This window comes from Dicentrarchus labrax, unplaced genomic scaffold (genome assembly GCF_905237075.1).
Source record: "Dicentrarchus labrax unplaced genomic scaffold, dlabrax2021, whole genome shotgun sequence".
In the NCBI taxonomy this organism is placed as follows: domain Eukaryota; kingdom Metazoa; phylum Chordata; class Actinopteri; family Moronidae; genus Dicentrarchus; species Dicentrarchus labrax.
This window is the reverse complement of record NW_026136721.1, coordinates 17,236,577-17,259,421: the sequence shown is the minus strand read 5'-3', so window position 1 is coordinate 17,259,421 and position 22,845 is coordinate 17,236,577. Positions and strand designations below refer to the sequence as shown.

At 39.8% G+C, this 22,845-nt stretch overlaps 1 protein-coding gene and 1 long non-coding RNA gene across 2 annotated transcripts in view; one reads left to right on the top strand and one right to left on the bottom strand.

Annotated features, from left to right (window-relative positions):
* LOC127355122 (zeta-sarcoglycan) overlaps positions 1-22,845 on the top strand; it is a 337,940-nt gene that overhangs the window by 250,647 nt on the left and 64,448 nt on the right. Inside the window, exon 4 of the mRNA XM_051385619.1 lies at positions 14,455-14,542. Within this exon, the coding sequence (XP_051241579.1) occupies positions 14,455-14,542 (88 nt within the window). The remainder of the gene's footprint in view (positions 1-14,454; positions 14,543-22,845) is intronic.
* LOC127355131 (uncharacterized) overlaps positions 1-22,845 on the bottom strand; it is a 468,532-nt gene that overhangs the window by 412,072 nt on the left and 33,615 nt on the right. The gene's annotated exons all lie outside the window — the stretch shown is intronic.

Genomic DNA, 22,845 nt, shown 5'->3' with positions numbered 1-22,845 from the left:
ATGTTGGAGCCTGGCACAACTGGAGAACAGAAAAAGTAAATTATCATACCAAAACAATGAGAAGCTCCATGGCATTCTGCTCTAAAGATGATGTCTGGGAAACACTGTGTTCCAGCCAAGACGCCCCTTACTAAGTTAAAACTGGCAAGCAGTTGCTACGGTCATTGTTGCTGTCATATAGAGTAATATATGCAACTTTGAACCAGAATTCTGAAATCACAACACACAACAGAATAATCTGAATCCAGAGCCAGATATGTGGCAACCCTTGGTGACCAAATGCATCCCATTCAAACCTGCAAGTCATGTTTGGATATTAACAATAATTAATTTAAAGGTACCAGTCACATCTGGGACAATGCTTCCCAATTCAGTGGCTCTATATATTTAAGTTATTTCATGTAGCCCCAGATCACAAGTCTGTTCCATGGTGCTCTAGCATACAAGACCCTCTTTCAGGGCAAACAAGCATGCAAAAGATGTCCATGGACAGAAGGAATAGTAATAGTAGAAGTAATAGTATTAGAAGAATTGCACTACAACTACAATGTAATGATAACCAAGAACTTTCAATCGTTGAAAAGTAAAGCAAAAAAAAGCTATAAAGTGACTGTATTACAATATTCTACCATGGACCTCTTACACAAATTGAAAATAATATGTCAATTACTGCAACATGTTATGGGTATTGATTAAGTTCCATGGTATATAAATGTCAGTGGAGTGAAGAATCTGGTTCAATAAAATGGCAAAACCATCTCTATAACACATAGGCCTAGAAAGAGGTAAACTTAATGATATACCATCCACAGCAGAAGAATAAAATAAGAGGTGCTGAGAGTGGGTGCTGCACTTTGTCATTAACAACACGCAATGCAAAAACAAGACAAACGAACAAAGACAGAGCAAACACTGGCTGGTAGGAGGATAATAAACAAGATCAAAGTATGGTGGACGAAACCTCAACAGGAACCATGGACCAACCTGACAGCCAGTCCTGAGAAAAATAGAGGAGAAGGGGAAGAAGAGAATGAGGGAGAGGGAGGACTTGAAATCCCTAGATAACAGTCCAACTCTTTGTAGCTAAATACATCATCAGAAAGGATCGCCTCAGTTGGAATTCTTCTTTAACATGAGGCACACTCCTGACTGTCCTGCACAGATCTTTCAGAGGGTGCACAGACACGTAGAAGACACAGAAGAGGGAACTAATATTAAGGACTAAACACTGGATGGAGATCTGGGAAATCGAATGCTGAAAATTAATTGAAGAGAAGACAGTTGAATGAGAGATCAAGGGGTGAAAATGACAGAAAAAGAGAGATGAAAGAAGGACGATTTCGTGCTTTGTCCTTGTGTCCATATTCTTTTTTTTGTCCTATCCTAGTCCCCTCCTTGGACACTGTTTAATTCTAGTCGAACTATTACATCTTTGAAACTCTCAACTTTGAGAATTATTTCTAGTCTTTTAGAAAGGGTTCTTTCTAAACTGTCACTGGCTCACAATTACAGGCTCTTTCTTCCTTGCTCCAACATTGGGAACCAGCCATCACTACCCTGCCATGTGCTCCCTATTCATTAGCTGTTTTAATAGGATTTCACCTCCAGCACCTCCCCCTGAAGGAAATCTATGCTGCAGTTTTAGTGCTAGCATTACTTTCAGAATTAAAGTGAACCTTTTTTGCGACTGCCTCTTGGGGACAGAGAAACACTGCAGTCAGTCAACAGTTATGTACTTTGTGGTAGTTTATGGTAGCATATGTGACATATAAGGAACTAAACAAGTTAATGTATAACATATATTTGTTTGTGTAATGTGCCATTTATTATATACAAATATCTAATACTCTAATATTTAGTTATTGCAGGTTTGAGGCCATGTGTGATCTGTTTTAAATGCTTTGCTTTGTCATTTGGAGAAAGTGGAGAAGAACAAGTAAATGGCTAATTCTATGTGGCTCTTGTCTTCTGTCTGCTGTTTTAACCTCAAATACAAGTTGAGTTAATTATTTAATTTTATTGGAAACTATTTCCAAGATGTTTTCTTTTGCACTGCTCTTGTGTATCCCCATTCTTACCTTTTAAATCCATCCCTTAGTCCTCTCTGTCTTGTCACACCCTTGTTCTCTCATGTCTCATGTACCATTTTTAAGAAGTTATTACAAATCCTCTTCTTCTACTAAGTTCTGCCTTGTCCATTAAGACTCAGATTGGAAATCTTGAAAATTAACGCTTAGTTGCAGTTTGACAAAGTGTGTATGCACACTCAGAACCTGGTCTATATAATTGTATTGTCTTTTGCATCTTACTGTACCACTTAAACCTATCATTGTGGACTAATGGTGGCAAAGTCATCTCTCTCATTTCTCTAGTCTCTTGGCTGCTGAGGTTTGAAGCTAAATATAAATTAAGTTGTGGCAAACCTTTTTTCAAGCTGGCAATAAATGCCACCATGTTCACTGCATATTTTAGAAAATAAATAAATTCCAACAAGTTTGTTTAACTTTATGTGTTGGAACCATTTTCTGCCCCTTCTATCTCTGTATGTCTTATCCCTCAGACCAATTCCCAGTTGGCCCTCTCACATTATCTTTGTCAACCATTCCCATGTCCAATTTTATGCAATGTTTCGCCATCAAGAGAATCCACTTCATCTCTCTCATGTCCCACCCTTGTAAACCATCCCCAGTAATTATGGAAGCAGCGACTCGACTGGGGATTTCATCACATGGCTGAGAGCTCTGCAGAGATGCCAACATCAGGAAATCCCTGTCACAGCAATGAGACACTAACAAACCACAAGACATATTGAACTGCTAGAAAATGAGCCAAAAAGCCCTTAGGAGCTGTGATTAAAGCCTCAGTTCGGAAACCAAATGCAAACACAAAGGTTGCCCCACTCAAGAATGTTGAGATGAGGTTTGAAAAAAAAACAGTTATTGTCCTCTCTTTATTGTCTTCATGCAAAAAGTGATAAAATTGAGAGAATTTCACACCAAAAGAGCTGATTGTTATACTTGAATGGTTTTTGACACAGGATAATTTTTCAAGAATCGAGTAAGACAAACTTTTAGAAACTTTTAGTCCATCTGCAAGTTCAGAAAAATCTGTCAAATTCCTTCTTTAAAGTGTTTCTAAGCAGACAAAGAATTGCACAGCATTTTTTTTTCTCGTCCAATTTAACAGGATTGGGCCTTTAGAGAAAATAAAAACATGAAAACCCCCACCAGCCTCAAGCCCCCAGTGAATCAGAGTATTCAGTTTGAAGCAGCCACATCCCATCCAACACTGCTCCTTTGGGGTAAGAGAGAGGCCCCAGCATACATTATTCAACAGCTATGACTATGGGATAACAAGCTGGTGAGGCTTACCGAGTAAGTGTTGAGAAGAGAATGGCTATATATTTAATTGACACTTAGGAACACAACACATGTTGATGCATTTAGTTACTCTGCATGCCCTCGCTCTCCTCTGTACATCAATAACTGGTAAAAAATTGTGTTGAAAGCTATATCCTTGTCAATTCTGGTTATTTCCTCCTCTCTTTCATTTTGTGTTATTTCATTTCTTTAAACTACAACTACACTGCCTGTTTGAAACCAATAACCTTGAGGCAAAGAAAAAGCCAGTGCATTCTTCCCCAACAATGATAACTGTGATCTACATTAGGGCTGGTACAGGCAGCCTTTAGGCAACTGTAGTAATAGACCAGTAATCTAAGTGTTGTAATATCTGCTAGCTATGATAGCTATCTGATCTGTCTTGCTTTGATGGAATGGATTGTCCTGAATTTGACAGGGTTAAAGAGAAGAGTCTGTACAGCCATTAAAGGGAAAATGGGCTTTAAACACACACATACACACATTCGCACCCATATACCTGTGGGTTCAGTACAAATGAAAAAAGGATCTATTATGATCCCCTGGGGAATTGGATGGAACAGCGACAGCAAGGAAACTACAGGAAGAACGAGGGATATGAGAGCAATAAAACATATATAAGGAATAGTATCAGATGTTAAATGAATTTTGAAATACATTATATAATTCCAAAGATTGTTATTTGGAAACCATGACTCTGCACTGCTCATCTCAAAACCAATGTGGCAATGGAAGCATCAGAACACCAGCCACAAGGTGACGAGTGAATGAGTAAGAAAGAAACAGACAAAAACACATTTTGGCTGTAGTTGTCTTAAGTTGTTTTCATTTCTGCAAGTCAGTCCGTCAGTCTGTGTGTGTGTGTGTGTGTGTGTGTGTGTATGTGTGTGTGTATGTGTGTGTGTGTGTGTGTTCGTGCATGCGTGCATGTGTGTGTGTTTCTGTGTGTGTCTGTCAGCCAGTACAGGCCTTGGAAACTGACCCTGATCAATAATCTATTAGCAGCAGGACATGTCTGCGTGGGCAGGCATAAATACACACACAAATACACACAAGCACATGGGCATTTAGAAACACAAAGGTGAACAAGGCCAACTATTGTCACATACACATACACTACATACACTTATTGTCTCCTCCCACACTTGTACACATGTAACACACACACAAACTTCTCCAGAGTTAACTTATTCCTCTTTCACCTCAAGTATTTGTACCACAGGGGAATATTTCACGGCAAATGGAGCATTGCAACTTTATCTTCTCTGCCCTGCTCTCCTCCTCCATCCTCTCCACTTATCTTGTCTCTTCTCCTCTCCTCAACCATGCCATAGGACACAGGCTTTAGGGGAAATTTGCTTTTATAGAGATGATGTAGCCGTTTGTCCATGTTGATACGATTGCTCTGTGTGTGCTTAAAGTAGGTTTCAGTGTCCAGCTCCTCAAGCTTTTTAATGTTTAAACACAAACTGCATACTTTATTATGTTGTATATTCAAATATAATGACCTTGAGTGTGAGTACATGCGTTCTGAACACCAGTGGATGTAGTCTATTGTGCGTGAGCATACATGCTTGCATATAGTTTTAGGTATTAGTCCTGCTGGTTTGTACTGTAGTCCCACAGTGCAGGAGCATGATCTCACTGCTTCATTGCCACAACAACACAATTGATTTCACAGGAGTCTAGATGATGTTAATGGAGTGCATTTACACTGTACAGTCATATATACTTTTGTACATTAAAATATGAGCTTCAGCAAGGTATTCATATAAAAGCTGGTGTTTACAATGAGTGAAGTCTTCTTGGATGAGCACTGAAGTTGATCTGTCATGACTGATAAGAGAATGATGTTACTGTGTATGCTTTGTTGATGTAATGTGTGTTAAGATGGTGGGTCAGAGGCACATGGTGAGCACTGTTGCCTCACAGCAACAAAGCGCTGAAAGTTTGAAGCTGTTAGTCAGCTGGGTCCCTTCTGTGTGAAGTACATATGCTCCCCCGTGTCTTTGTGGTTTCTAGGTGCATAATTGTCAATAAAAAAAATTTGACTTGCCAAGGATATATGCCCACCTTCTACCCCTGCTTAGATTAAGAGGATATAGAATATGAATGGATGTTTGTCAGGATTTGTTATACTTGAAGAACTTTTTTCACAAAAAAAATAAAATTATCCTAAAATTTAGGAGTAGATTTTGTGTTTGGTATGAAACATAAGCAGTCTAACAAATACTCCACTAGATGTGGTATATGAGTGACTGCAGGAAAGTAAACAAAAAGGTAGGAGTTTAAGAAAGTTGATAGCGTGCACATACGTAGTTTCCTTCCTTCTCTCTCTCTTTTTTTTGTCCACCCTTTCTTATATTCTTATTTTGTTCAGCCTCTGTAGAAGGTCTCACAGAAATATTGAACTAATGCCACAACAGGACTAACAGTATCCTCAGATTGTGCGCTTAAGACCATTATATTTAAATGTATTCCAGAGCTCTAATCTGAAATGTTATGTAAAATTCCCTCAGATGTATTTTATGTCCAAGCCCTCAGGTTGGAAGGTATCATTTGTAAAACCTTGCTTGCAGGATAGTCTTTGCAAATCTCAGGAATATGAAACACGTGGGTAGACTCTCCAAGCATTTTCTGTTACCAGAGGCACCTGCAAAACGATCCTGTACCACAGATAAGATGTATTTAAAGTATATCTTTAATATACTTACATTTATATTTATTCAGAAATTGTTCAGATAATGGGGATAATAAATCAAACCATTTGCTGATTCACTTTATTTAGATTTAGCAAGAGCTGATGCACATAGGAAAAGTATACATACAGAATTGTATATATTTATTTTTTGTCCTAGATCAACCTGATATATATATGTATATATATATATATATATATATATACATTCAATCTCCACTACTTTTTCTCTCTAGCTGGCATTTTTTCCTCGAGCTGTGTGACTTTGTTGACCTCTCCCTTAAGCACCATACATTATTGCGGAGAAGCAGAAAGTAGAGGGCTGATGTTTATAGATCTATTTGGTGCGTCTATCTCCAAAACAAATGCTTTGTGGTTTACTGGCTCTGCCTTCCATCTCTATTGTGCCCTCCCTCCTTTTTCATCTTTCCTCGTTTCAAGATTTATCGCTCTGCAAGCCTGAAGCCGGGAGGTCCCTGCTTACCTTACTTCTCGCCCCCAGCCTCCAACTCTCTTTTTCTGTGCCCCTTTTCCCTACATGCTTTCCCTCACTCAGTCTCTTTTTACCCCAGGTCCACCACTCCCACCCTATCCATCTCTCTCACCCTTTTAACTTTCTGTATCCGTTTCCACCTTTTTTCCCCTCTGGTGAAGAACAATCTATTCTTTGAGAATCAGCCTGGCAGAAAGAGCAATGGGGCTTGGTGGCAGGTGTAACCCCAAAGAGTGCTACTAGAGCACCCATTAAAAGATTTGTCAGTGTCTTGCCAAACACCTGTATCTCCACTCACTACACAATTTGGGAATAGGAAAAAAAAAGAAGCACCAGTTTATACCACCAATCACATTAAAATCTTAACCTTGGGCAGTTTAAGTGGTCTGTCTGCAGAATTGGGATATTGTTAGCTTTCGTTTCGAAGTGCTGTTGGATAAAAGTAAAGTGACAGCAGATTTTCTGCAGGCTTTTACAGTGCTACAATGCAAGGTTATGAATCTTGAGATGAATCATGAAAAGATCACCTGAAACTTGTGAAAAGACAGCTAATTATTTTTCACCTTGCAGGACAGTTGGATTAACAGTTTCAATTGTGTTAGGGTTGATGTCGTAGATATAAAAAGTACTGAATGTGTTTTTAAAAGGCACTAGATGCACCAGTTTGACTGCAACTGCTGTGTATTACTGACATCTGTGTTAGTGTGACAGCAGGTTCACAAGAAAGTTAATGTGACCAATATTTTCAGACAGTCGGCTGTCTGATTGTCTGACATGATTTGACTTTTGGAAGGACAATATTGAACCCGGTAACCAAAAATGTCCCACTTTCTAGGAGCTAGTTGTCAAAAATATTTATTAAAAAAACAAGAATATTCCATCTACCTGAAACATGTTAAAGCAATGAGTGCCATCTGTGTTTTGTTATAAATAATATTGTATGTTTCTTTTTCACATTCAGTCATGTTCTCTTACACTTACTACACTGTCTAGCTTCAGACCTTGCAGAGCCCTGAGACAGCTCCACCCAAGTAGCAAACATCCTGACCTTAAGATTTTTTGACTGTAATGCAGCTGTTGAAGAGGATAATAATACGTCCAGCTTGACAGTTTACAAATCCTTTCTGCAGTGTTACTCTTACCTCATTTTGATTGGTTACCTCACATCACAACCCAGCCGCCTGATTCACGTTGAAATTGAGTCTAGTTCATTTAATCATTCAGTGCCAAATGAACCCAAACAGTTTATAGAGGACTCCCCTGCCAGAACCACTAAAAAGTTACATGTAAGAAGCCAACAGCCAACAAGTACTTGAAATCTAGACTAGCAGAAACCTTGTCTCCATGCCAAGTCTCCAGCAATTGTGAGTTCGGCGAGCCAAACGAACCCCCCTTGCTAACCAGGTATAGGGCCCTAACCACAGTTTCCAGCAGAGCCCCTAAAATAAGCTAATGAGAATCAATGTAGCTGCGCAAATAGATGTATTAATTCAATTTAAATCAAGTTGTAAACTCACTGTGATGCTTTGAGACAGCAATGTTAGAAATGTGATCATGGAATAGTAATTGTAGTTTTGCTGTAAAGCTGGCTTTCAAATGATGGTGTTTATTCGATAATTTAACATGCCAGCTCCATACAGCACCATTTCAAATGATTTTGTAAAGAGGCTATGAATGTACTTGATATTATGCAATTCAATCAAGCAGTATGATATGGATGGTGATTAATGTTTCTGACAAAGAGGTCTAAAATCATTGCAGTAATTTACAGAGGGCCCTGACCTTCAGTCTTATGCTTGGTCCTTCAAATGTTGCACTATGCAATTCAACACGCACACAGACGCATACTGATCTGACATGTCTTGACAGGCCCAGTCTCATGCTAGCTGTCATGTTGAGATTTAAATTGATTAAAGTGATCTCAAAACTGTTGACACAAGGCTTGTGCAGGACACTGATGACATGTTAAATGGATGATAAAGCCCCTGGATCCACATGAAGACCCTTGAACATATTAAGTCCAAGTACCCAGAGAGTAAGCTTGTGAGCTGCTCTGGTTTATTTTTTGTTGTTACATGGCCGTGGGGACTGAAAACAACAAATTAGCACCGCACACCAACAAACACATCACTTATTTAATAGTCCTTGCTAATTAGCTGAATTAAAGTTGAAAAAGAAATGGAGGGACACCGCAGGCACTTTATCACACATTGTTTGATTGGCGTTCTGTTTTAGCTTTGACTATATACAATGTACTTGTCTTTACTGATACATTTAAACAACTTAACAAGTCACTGTCCCTGTCTCTCTTAACTCCTCCACTCTTTAATTTATTCACCACTTCTATAGCATTTCACATCACTATTGCTCTATGATCTAGTCTTCCTAGTACCAGCTAATTCTCTATGACAGTGGGACCCTTCATAGATTAATACAGATATATAGGTGTGTATCTGAAGGTCTACTTGAATTAAGAGTTTGAATCCTGTCTCAAAGAGCCCCCACTTTACATTTAAATATCTTAATTAAATCAGCATCAGAATTTATTTGTTTTAAGTCTATGCATTATTTTTTAGTAAAAAAGCTTCAACTACAAAGTTGAAAAATGTTTTCTGGTAGACAGAGATTTATCGCCTGAATCTGCAGCTCCTCTTGTTTTTACAGAGCAAGTTTCAGCATCTTCACTGTTTAAGTTCACTCTCACTGACAGACAGGTAGATCGGCTGAAGAGATAGTGGCTGTTTGGACAGTCAGAGAGACAGGAAGAGAATGAGACCGACCAGAGAGAGGAGAGCTGAAAGCTTTTTATTAGATTGACAGCTAAAAGTATCTCTTAAGCGCATGTCCATAGCTCTTATATAGAGAGACAGACAGTCAGTGAGACAGGCAATCACAGAGATATAGTCAGGAGAGCTAAAAGCTGTTATTAGGTTGATGGAGAAGATGAATCAACCAAATGTATCTTGTATGAGGCCTGAGTACATTGCTGTTGCGATGGATACTGTATGAAGTTAGACGGCTAGTGAGACATAAGAGACAGACAAGAGAGCTGAAAGCTGTTATCGGAGCGATGACTAAACACAAATAACCAATCACATCACTTATGAACCTTCAGTCCAGACCTATTTAAGCTGTCAGACAGGCAGTCAGTTAAAGCAGTGAGACAGCCAGTGCGACAGGCAAGCTGAAAGCTGTTTTTAGGACCCATCTGTACTGGTGGCTGGAGGCTGCGATGATGAGCCACCAGTCCACAGCTTATTATTACCTGACTAATTACACTGGCTACCTCAGGCTGGCATCACTGTGCCTGTATTTATAATCAGAGTGAAATTAAACTATTAACTGAATTAATGGCGCTGTGGTGTATGTTGTGTCAGCTCACAAGAGAGAGCATGATGTGTGTGCCTTTATTTGTGCCTCTGTGCACATTTCACACGATGAGGGGAGATTTATGAGCAAGACACTTAACTCAAAAGCCAGAGGGACAATGCAGAGAGCGAGAGAGGGAGATAAACAGAGAAGTGAACTGAGCATAAAGTAAACATCACAAGTGATGTATGGTACATGTGAGGAAATAGTACATGAGCTCACCAAACCATATTTTTGAAAATGTATTATCCGTAAATACCACCAGTACCACTGCTGTTACTGTATGTATTTCAAGGATTTGAATATTGCACTATTCCCATATTTAAAATTTGCATTGTGTTTTGTCCCTCTCTATGACAACCAGCTTTTCAGTCTTTCAGTGTAGCCTTTTGGAAAGGCCATAAACACTTTTTTTCCCTGTATCATATGAACTAGTTCTTTTGGAGCATACCCCTTCCTTACACCTGAGGTTTGCGACGGTGGAAAAACTAGCAAGAGACAGCAACACACCACTGACATCTTCAAAAGGAGCCAGCAAAGACTATCTGTCATCCGTAAACTCAAAGGACTTTATGTTTCCCCCCATCTTCTCCTACTACTATATCAAAGTATCATCCAGCCCAACCTCATATACTGCTCCTCCTGTTTTTACAACATGCTAACTGTCACCAACTGGACAAAATTCATACGCATCACCAACACAGCGGCCTAGATAATCGGACTCCCCACACCCAATCTCACAGAACTAAACAACAGGGCCATCTCACGCATTGCAACCACAATAGAACTGGACATTACACACCCACTCAATCAATATCTCACCCCACTGCCTTCTGGGCGAAGGTACCAGACATTGAGGTGCAAGAAAGCTCGCTATGGGAAAAGCCTGATCCCTGCAGCTATTGCTGCTTTAAACAAAGGGGCACGCTGAGTGTGTAACCGGTCATGTATTATTTATTTGATTGTTTGTTTGTTTTCTGTTTTGTTTTGTTCTGTAGATTTGTTAATTGTGGATAGCGTGTTTCTTTGTTGAGTGTATGGTGTTGACTGCAGGTGCAGTGATGTGAACATAAGTTTCCCCCTAGGAGGACAATAAATTGAATTGATTGAATTGATTGATTTTGAAACTATCCAACTTCAGGCCTCCCTCTAGAGCCACTCCCCCAAAACCCACTTGTCTGAGTGCGCTCAAGTTGGCAAGTAGATAGGTAAAAACAGGTCAGGTGAGTCAGCAATTGCTGTCAGGATGTAAAGAGAATTTAAAAAAATATATAACAAAAATGCTTCTGAAATAAATTACCTACCCTCATTTTAAATCTTACTACTACTTGATTCTGCAACAGCCAATTTGGTCTATGAAGCTTGTCTAATCCAAATGTAACGCATCTAGACCAATGAACAAATGTCCCAAATTAGATAGTTTTATGGGATATTTCTGTCTGTAGACCTGAATTATATTGCTGTGATGCATAGACTAGCTGATGTAAAAATATGTGCTGTGTGGAAATGCTATTGGGAACTTTCATATTGTATTGTTTAATCAGTGCGCTTATGCATAATTATTGTGTGTAAATGTGGTTTTGGATGGTGTTGAAGCTTATCCGAGGTGGACCGATCTCTAATCATTGTGCGGCTGCTGTAAATTGGCCACAGGAAAATCTGTTGGCAGTCAGTCAGTAAGAGTGTGTGTTTGTAGGGCAGCTGGTGTCTGCAACTGGCATGAAAAAGTGGCAGTGCCATATTGTCATGTATCAGCAGTAAGCGTCAATTTCAATGCAAATAGCAAGAAAAACCAAACACATAGGCTAGTAACACACGCGCACACACACACACAAACACACACTTCCCAGAGTGTACTAGGATTCAAACACCGATTGGATTTCTAACATCAAACAATGTTAAAGATGATGTATGCATCACCAAATGGATATCTAAGAAATGATTACCATTCTACAGTGCAAAAACCTTTTTTGGGATCCAGCACAACCGACATCAAACTAATATTGAAATGAGAAAACATCAAACATAATGCAAACTCCACTGAAGATAAGAGCTTTAAAGGAGGAGTTTCATGGAGAGAAATGAACCGTTAGTGCCACAAACTAGCTGAATAGGTTATACATAACATGTATGGATGGACAAATTAATATATTGTGGTCAGTTTTATCAATGTCTTACAAAACTTGTTTGTGTAGCATTTATAGCTAAATGAACACATGGGACCGAACTAAGTCTTTTTTTATCGTGATGAATGTGTATGTTTGTCAAACTACACAAAGTGCATTCATTTTTTATCAATCAATGTATTTAATTATATATTTAATATATGAAGCTAGTGTCTATGGCCCATTCTCCTGAACTATAGATAGCACCCAGCATAGTTGGGCATTGATTGAGGCAGAGTATGCATCATAAAAGCTCTCCACATCTCTACGTTTTCCATAATCATAGCAAACACTACAAATTGCAGCACACTTGACAATTCAACAAAAACATTACCAACAGAATGTGCAACGTCTGAATGGATTTCATCAGGGTAACTTAAACAAGCACAGGAACCACCCAACGGTTTTGTGTGATGACGTATATTCTGATCTGATCACCTGGTAACCAAGGTGATAAGAACCTTTTCATTTTGCACTTGATAGTGTGAACTACTATTACTGTTGATATAACCTCTTGGTAGACAATTTTCTCATCAAGAAGGACTAGCCATTATTGTTACCTGCTGGTATACATCTCACATACACAGCACCAATCAGATTGTTTGGCTTCAATCAGCTGTTGTGTAAATAGACATTAGCAGCTGTTTAATATGCAGCAATTATTTGAAATACAGCCCATCTTTCCATGCATTTGCATATGAGTAGTGCTTAATCAAGTAAGATTCTTCATCTATGGTTGCACTTCTAAATGATAGAGTCCTGCACTAAGTGAATGGGATCAGGCCTGTTCATGCACACTGCCCATTGAGCTGGAATGATTCAAAGCACATTACATCTGTCATGCTTTACAAAGCGCCCATCGCTTTAAACAGAGTGGAAAGATAATATAGTGAAGCCTATCACACGCCCCGTTGAAAATAATTAATTCAGCACACATGCGTTAGGAAACAGAGGAGAGCGTCAATGCACAATAAACCGTGTGGAGGACTCATTTGTTGTTTGGCAAATTTGTTACCTGACTGTATGAGTGGGTGGTGTGTGTGTTGTGTGTATGTGCACAGAGGCGGAGGGGTGTAACTTGCACCTGAGCACTCATTTGGATGTTAGTGTGTGAGCTCCTTGTGTTTTGTTTGTGTATGCTTTTTGTGTGTGTGTGTGTTTTGCACACATGCATCTATAACTTTGTCTTTGTCCCTCACGCTTGTGTGGTGGTTCGTGTTTGAGTTTGTGATCAGCCCCATCCTAGAAGTCTCTGGACGCTCCAAAATAAAACACAGACAGGTGTGACATATTATAAATTTGGTCTCAACTCAGGTAGGCAGAGCAAAAAGCAATGAATATCCATCCATAACAAATAGCAACAGAGAGAGAGAGAGAGGGGTGAGACAGGGAGAGTGAGAGTGAAGGGGGGGGGATTTTTCCATTTCAACGGATCAACGACTTTCCAATTTTAACACAATTCTCATTTGGAATTCAGACTGGAATGCAGCAAGATATTAATTTGGGGAAATCAACAGAGAAATTGGGTCACCTGTGAGCTGTTCATTTCACGCCGCCAAAACAAATAAGCAATTTAAAAGAGAAACGGAGAGAAGTGAAGGGAAAGAGAATAAAAAGAAAATTATGTAAGTTCAGAGATATAATGAAAGAGGGAAGGAGAACAGAAGGAAAAGTTGGTTAAGAATGTGAGTAGCGTGATTTTGCAGACCGGGGTACACAGTGGAAAGAGAGAGAGAGAAACACAAGGGAGGAAGGCGGTGGATAGAGAGTTAGACAGTGAGATGTTAGATTGAGTTTGGAACTTAATGAAAATGGCAGACACGGAGTTTGCATTCATTGCAACACACATTCACCGAATGTAAACTAATGTGGGCAGCGTGTGGCTCTATCAGACTCTAAAGAGGAGAGCAGAGGTCAGGGTCACAGTTGCATTTAGCTCATTTAGAGTGAGAATAATTGCCTTTTTGCAGACATTGACACAGACACACACACACAGACACAGTGTTGGACACAAGCAAACACACTCACAGACAGGATGCTGTTTTGAATAGATTATGCAAATTAAATGCAGAGTGTGTCAGACTGGCAAAAGAGAGGGAGTCAAGTGTAAACTGTGAAGGTTGATACGGGCTAAGGCAGTATTGGTTATGCAGGTTAATGCAGTATTGACTGGTGCGCAGAGGGGTGAGGGTAATAGCTACAGGGGATAAAAAGAAAACAGAGAGCTTGTGTATGAGTATGAAAACTTAAGGTATATCTGTATACATGGATTTGTTTGTGAGAGTACGAGAAATATTATAAAATTCTCTGTTGTTTTAATCATCCTTCCCCCTGTCCCTCTCTTTTTAGGACAGTCCATTGATCCTCCAGTCCGACAGAAATGTCACTGTCAATGCTAGGAATGATCAGGGACAACTGACCGGTCAGCTAACCGTGGGTAAGACACACATACACACACCATACAAAGACATGTCTACACATACTACATTGGCAGTAAACATTTTCTTTCGAAAACAACCTCCAAATCAGATCATTTCTCCAAGACAGTCAGTTATATTGCTTTGTTTGTGCTTGAATTCCTAAATGTATTTAACCTCCTTTTGTTTACTAAACTAAATGCTATCTGTTTCCATTAGTGTATCTCACTGAGGCTGACAGCCGTGCTGTTTGCTCAACTAAATCATTTTTCCAAGCTCTTATTGGATTAGCGAGGGCCCAGTGTCCTACGGAAGATGTCACTCAGAGGACATATGACATATATTTTATGACATATTCTTGTGGAACTCAATAACTTAAAAAAAGTCTAAGAAAATGAATTAAAAGATATTCATGGTTGACCAGTGGATAAAGATCAAGAGTGTGAATCTCTTGGTTCTGCTTATGATTATAACAGCAGTGTTCTCAAGTGTTCTCATTTTGGTGAATGAGTGAGGAAGAAAAGGGAAATTACAATAACCAAATCTGGAGGGAAATAATTTTGCAGTGGAGTGTCAGAATTTCAGCTGATTATGAGACTCATACAATAAGAACAAAAGTTTTTAACATTTATTTATTAATTTATTAGCACAATAACACAAAACAGCTGGAACACCACAACAAAAGAAAAGATGCAAATTGTACAGGTGAGATTTTAAACCCCTGGAGGCTTCTAGAAGGAATCTCACATAAATAAGCATCATAAGCAGATACAAAAGTCATGAGACTCACAAAAGCAAACAAACAAGCAAATATAGGATCAAAAGGCATAAAGTAAGAAACACACACATGTAGACAAACAGAAATAAATAATATAATGTAGTCAGTTTGGGTTATAGGGTTAGTTTTGGGCTGATAATTGATTTAATTATTTAAATATATATTTTAACAGCTGCCTGTTAAATGATTACCAAAAGCTGTAATTATTGGAATTTATCCTATGGGGGATCAATAAAGGAACATCTTATCTCTTATCTCTTAATGATTCTAAATGTGTCAGAACAACCAGCAAGAAGACTGAACATTTAGTTATTTCAACACAGTATAACATCACACAACTTAACAAAAACAAATACTTGCGGATTTATCGTTATGTTGATGATGTATAATGTTAACAGTTACAGCTTGTACACACCACCCATGTGTGCGTGGCATGTGTGTGGCTTAACATCTTGTTTTTTATTTCTGCGCCCATGTTAACAGATTAGAGCGGTCACACTGCCCATGTGACGATTCACACAAGGCCCCGTCTATTTTTTTCACGAGCGACGTGCGTCTCCCAGCAAAAGAGCACAGTGAAAGGATCTGTCATATCCACATATTTCACTAATGTTTAAACATCCCTTTCGCGGTAAAAAAAAGGCAAGACCTCGAGTCTCTAGTGAAGCGTCACTGCAGACACAGTTGAGACTGGGCAATGTGACCGCTCTAATCTGTTAGAATGGGCAACTGAATAAAAATCAAGACGTTCCACCATGCACATGCCACGCAGACATGAAGGGTGTGAACAAACCATTACAAGAGAAATGGTCTGTGTTGCAACAATCCTCAGATACTTTTATCCTGGTGACAAGGCGCAGCTACCAAACAAGTTTTTGTTTTGTTTCTCCAATTAATGAAAACTGGGTTACTAAGACTCTTCTCAGCGGCTAACAATTAAGTTGACTATTAGGGGGAAGCCCAAGGTTAGTTATTGGAAGATCTGGAATTTAGGTGATCAATGTGCATTCAAGCTTTAATGGTCATTAACAATTCATTTTTGTTGTTGTCCTAACACACAGTGTACTATTTCCATTTGTGCTTTAAGTTTTGACATGGCACAAATTTGCTGTGTAGGAGTCTTTTGGTTTTTAGATGAGCTATTGAATCAATCATACTGGTCAGATCAAAATAAATGAGTCTGTCAGGGGTTGCCAATATAACCAGTAAGAGTGGAAAGATTGATCGGCAGTTGCTCAGTGAGAGAGGTGATGGTGGAGGCATTATGTGGGCTGGTGTATTCCTAATTCAGTCTAAATTTTACATGTAATGGGATAAAAGCGTGGTCATTCAGAGACGGTGGACCCAAGAGATAGTTAAACCGAGGATGAAAAGACATTCAGTTGGTAGGGTTGTGAACAAGCTGAACAAAAACTTACGTATCAATTAATGAGGCCTTGTGAAGTGGGTCCAATACATTTTTCACATGAGTATTAAAATTCCCTGTGATTACAGTATTGGCCGTTTGTGTCACCAGTTCTGACAGAAACTCTAAAAACTCAAATACAAATTGAGCATAGGGCTCAGATTGACAAAAAAAAATCAGTGACATAAAAGGAATCATCAAAAAATCATGTTCAATTAAAAGACGAAGAAGGACTTAGCTGCTATTTGAATAAAGGCCGAGTACAGATATAAGGATCGTGTGTACTGAAAAATGGGCAGTGTCGTTGGTGAAAACAACAAAAGTGAAACAACTGTATCATTTATTTAGTACATCTAACATAGTACATCTTTATATTTGTCTAATGGAAAATCATGGTTTCCTGCAAAACTTTTACTCACTTTTTTTTCACTTCAAACCAGAGGTTTTCATGTCAAATAACACCATAACGTCACATCAGGTCACTCTGCTTTGAGTTTGGCTGTCCACCATTACCTTGCTTCTAGAGTGAAAACCTTTGATTGTTCAAGAAGGTTGATTCAAAGTACCAGTTTTTTCAGTGTGAGGTGAGCACCAAGATTATGAGCAACGATTGGAGTTCAGAGCAGGTTAAATGCAAAATGTAGTAGTTGTAGCTGTGAACATTTGTGTTTCTCTCTTGTTCGGATTTAAAATTGTCTCATTTTTAGTCTTGTCACAAAGCAACAAAGGTTCAGTTGCCAGCGGCCAGCACTAAAAAGTCCTCTGAACATTTCCTCAGCGCTGGAACACAAAGAGAGAACACAATAATTTTTCTGGCTCCAAGGTGTCACAATGAGGTCCTCGCAATAGTCATGCTGCAATTTAATTAACTGTTTTTCATAATTGATTAACTTCCTCAGGAAATGGGAGAGGAACAGCGGTCGGCTGGGTTAATGTCCTGTGTTTGTTTGACCCATCCATCTATCTTACTACCTCCATATGCAACGTTTTCTACTACATCACCTGTCTTTGATGGCAGGCAAGTTCAGAAATGCTAGAGGGATAGCTACAGCTTCTGCTTTTGTTTTTTTTAAATATATATTTTCGGCTTTCTGCCTTTATTGGATAGGACAGCTAATGATTGAAGGGGATGACATGCAGCAAAGGGCCACAGGTTGGATTTGAACTCATGGCCATGGCAGCAAGGACTCAGCCTCTGTCATGGGGTGACAGCTCTACCAGGTGAGCTTTAGGGCGCCCCACAGCTTCATATTTTGAAGCAGAAGGCCACTGACCAAGCAGCTGTATTTGAAGACTTGGCAGTGAGACAAGAATGGAAAAGCTGTTTGTACAACCTAAGGATTGCCTTTGAAAGTATTTGCTCTTTTGAAGCAGTTGGAAACCATGACAGTTGACCACTGACAATTTATGACAGCTTTACTGAATTCTGATTAGCTTTTTTTTTTACTTCACACACATTTGTGATGATACATGTAGGTTAATGTCTTTGTGGAAACCAGACACAGTAATTTTAACTACAAATGAAAAGGTTTGTGCTACTATGACTTTTTAAAGGAAAAATTTGACATGATTGGAATTCCTGCTACTTTTTTAAAGTTTGTCTTAAAAGTCCTGCATTTTTATAAATTAAGTGGTGAGAAATCCTTTTCTTTTGTCTGCGATTAGGTCTGTTTAGGTTTGAATGAAACTGCTGTTGAGATCTACATGCTTATTAATGCCGTTAGAAACATTTTCATATTCAGCATGTGATTAGAATTGCCACGAAATGTTACTAGTGTGTGCTTGGGTAGCGGGGAATGTGGTTGCACATGGTAATTAAACATGACATGCATCAAATTCCCTCTCAATGTATTTTAGCCTTTCACTACTTTCCTCTAGAAAATGTTTGAATACTCGCAGAAGCAGACATTTATGTTGCACAGCTAAAATACTTCAAATCACCAATAACAAATCCATCAACATGGGTGGATTGGCTTATTGCAGTCATTTATTTCTCATATGAAAACATGCTTGATCTGTCTAAGTTCCTATCATAAAAACAAAATAATTTATTCTCTTGGTTATACTACTTAAGTATAATTTCTTAGAGCTGATTTCACGTGTTTGCCGGTGACGTCAGAATTCACAACGTTTCAGAGAAGAAGATCATTGCTTAGTAACATTTACAATGTGACAAGTGAGGTGAATGGTATTTTCAGGAAGAAGGCTTCCTCGTGTGAATACAGCATATAGATATTCATCTCCTGTAGGCTGGTCAGGCACTTCTAGTGTCTTTATACGCACACACACAGTCTTTGCCCTTTCTGACACATGGAAGGTTTAAAATCCCTGACAGCTCACCTCCTGCTGTTAAAACTCCCTAAAGCTGCTTCTGCTTCCTCACCAAGAAAAGCACTTTAATGCTTATGTGTGTCTGAGTGAGTGTGTGTCTGTCTGCGTGCCTATCTTGCAGTCAGCAGAATCAGTCTGTTTTAAAACTAGACAGCCAGACAACCAACTGCATCTAACTTCATGCTGCTACAGGATGACACGAAGAGTGTTGTGTGACCTAGCATGTGCAGTTTGTTGAACTTGTACTTGCACATAAATAGTAAATTATCTGACTGATATGCTTGTGTGTCATGCTCCCGCACACAGAAAAAACAAATTACACATAAACCCTTACTTTCTGTCACACACTAACTCTCATACCCACACAGCAGCCACAACTTTTGGCTAAGATTAAATAAACCTGCCAAGCAGGTAGGAGTTCCATCAATAACAACTTTGTGACATACAAACTCACACGCACACAAATGCACACACACACACACACACTAAAGACCTCAGCAGCTGGCTGATTGGATGGAATGGGACGGAATGAATCCCCTCGAGGAGCTTCTTCTATTGGGCTCCAGAAATCCCTTGGTCTCCTCCTGCCAGTGCCTCCTGTTGCCTCTCTGCTGACGCAGCAGCACATTTAACACACACACAAACAAAAACACGCTCTTTCCACCTCCTCTCTCCTTCTTCAGTATCCTCATGGGTATACTCAGAAATCCTGAAAGTAAGACGGTTACTTTTCCTCACCAGACACTTGAACATCGGAAGCAGAAAAGTTCCACCTCAGTAAACCCCTTATTAGTATTCATCACTGAAACTTGCAGAGGAACAGCTTGCTTTAGCTTGTACAAGAGGTGCATGATCAACACAGTCAGTGGTATGGAAAGGTGAAATGCCCACAAATGTTCGGACTAGTACATTAACATAAAATACAGAGACACAGGTGTACTGACACCTTATTACATATTGGATGTGAAAAAGACGGCTAATAGGAGCTGCACAGAAATGCTGTGGTAAAATCACTGCAACTGGGGACAATATCAAGGAGCTGCAAAGAAACTATCTTAAAGATTTTTTATAAGGTCAATTTGATTTATTGATTAATATAAATTATTAGACATAGGTCATCAAAATATCAGCTTGGACAGTACATTGGTCCTTGCTCTTTGAAAAGACTTTTTGCTAGGTACTTGACATTTCCTTTGCATGTCAGGATCAAGAGGTAACTGATAAATGTTGAATCTTTACAGCTTTGATGGATCTAAATCCTGCAGGATGATGTCGGTAAACTACTCTGAGCATTACCATGTTTTCCAACCTGGTCTGTGGCACCTATGCAAAAGGAATATCAAATTTTCCAGAAAAAGTGTTGTTTTTGATCTTTTTCCCTCTCCATTGGGGTGATAAAAATGACTTGTTCAGGGAATTCTCACACCTGACCATAGTCAATTGAATATCATAAGACAGAAAACCCACTGTCACACACACACACACACACACTCACACACACACACACTCCTCTACATTTACCATGTGTCCCCCTGAGGGCCCATCTTTCGACAGAGAGGGTCTGAGTACACGTGTTGGCCTTGGGCTTCCCATCTCAATTTTATTGCTCTCTCTCTCTCTCTCTCTCTCTCTCTCTCTCTCTTTCATCCCTCCATCCCTTCTCTTCCTCTCCATCCTCTTCGTCGCTGTCAGCTCGTTAATGTGAGTGAGAACCTGTCATCTTTGTCTTCTGAATAGCCACCCATAAAGATGATGAGTGAACTTGGAGTTTTGAAGCCATACCCTTTCACCCGACTAGGTGATGATGCCTCAGCATTACAAACAGTGCAGTGGTGTCGATACGGCATCCGGTGGAGGAAAAGCATGCAGTGGGATTACCATCAGGAAAGGAAAGATGTTAAAATGGCAACATTTCTTGTTCTTTCATTTGCAGTTATCAGTTCTGGCTGCAGCTGCATACCGTATATTGTTTAAATACAGTATTTGCTATTTGTTAACATTAAAAAAAAAAAAAACATGTTTCTGCTAGTTCGTTGTTGATGTTAGCTTTATGAATGAAACCTGTAATGTAAAAATATACTCGTAACATAACATATCATAATATGTTTATAATTTTCATTTCAGAACCCCATTGTTTCACTTTGGAAAGTACTAGTGTGTGCGTGTGTGTGTGTGTGGATGTACTGTACTCTTTGTATTGAAGAAACTTCTGAACTCCAACTCCATCTCTCTGTCCCTTAACGGACATCCTGCAGAGTGTTTGAATCCTGTAATCAGTTATAGTTTTCAATAACGAGTGTTATGTAGTGGCTGCATTAGCCAACTGTTCATACAGGTGAGAGCATCCAATGCTAATTTTTCATAGTCCTCCGAGCTGGATTCATACTTGATAAAATGTTGAATCATCCAGAAGAGGACGAGCCCATTGCGAACCACCACACCCATTAAGCTGCTACACAACTGATATCACGTACGGTAGATCGTATATTCTCACCTCCTTTATGCCACACTTCACCACCACAGTGGGTGATACAAGTCCATTGGAAGACCACCAAAGAAGAAATGAGACACCATCGGCAGGACATTTTGCCATCAGAAATGAAGAGGATGGGTATGGACAGTGCAGACCAACATCCCAGGTCACGCTATGAGAGGTAGCAGATGCCATAACATTCCCAGCCATCCACTCACCCTGTGCCATAAAGTATGCAGGAGGTAAGAATGGAGCGGCCCACATCCATTCCAGCCCCGCGAAGAGACCAAGCGCTACACTGCTCCGGAGAGGCTGGCCTCGGCAACAGGAACACAGGAACAGGTAATGGATAGGTCGCCCTACGCCCATCAGGATGCATCACATTCACGTCCCCATAGACAGACAAACCTGGCTCACTACCAAGACTGCTACCGTTCTTCTCAGTTGGAGCGCGAAGTGACCACCATGTTTTTTGGTACAGAGGAAGGGTTCCCAGGTGCACAGGCAACACCAACTTTAAGCACCATGACCACCAAAATGCGCTGCAAGACCTGCAACCGCCAACACTTAGTGGTGCTCCATGATGTCTCTAAGGACAGGGTTCCTGAAAGACTAGAGAAGGACCAGGATCAGACAGAAACTGCCCTTCTGTCCTACTAAACACCACAAATTATGGCTGTTGTTTGTTTGTTGTCAGGCCTCCAGCAGGTCGTACTTAAGGTGTTCGTCAGCACAAAGGTAGTGGAGATACAAGACCTTACAGACCTTGATGCATGGCACTATGTGGACACCACTAGCAGTCCTGCCAATGACATCACATGGGAAAACTCTTGCTGAGCTGGTAGAGTCACTGGTACCAGGGCCCTTTGTTCCTGCAAGGGACTCCTGAGCATTGGCCGGTGAAGCCACTGCTATAGCGCCAATTCCTGACACCCCAGAAGCTAGTCAGTTTACCACCTTTGCCAAACTTCATGCTTCTTATTTGTGGGGTGGGTGAGGGAAGCCCCTCGGCCAGTGACTTTAAACAGGCAGAGATATCCTTCCTCCAGCGAGTACAGCAGGACTGTTTTGCCACTGACGTGACGAACCTGAGAGCAAGGAAAGCACACTGCTGGAATAGGATGCTATGCACCCAATTGTGCTGGATCACCATGTTGATCATTAAAGAGTTTGACGAGAAATTATTCCACCCAGTAATAACCATGTTTCTGCTAGTTTGTTGTTGATGTTAGCTTTATGGATGAAACCTGTAATAATATGTTCGTATCATAACATCATCATCATTATTGCATTATCTGATCAAACTTTATACTAATATAAAATAATATGAACCTTA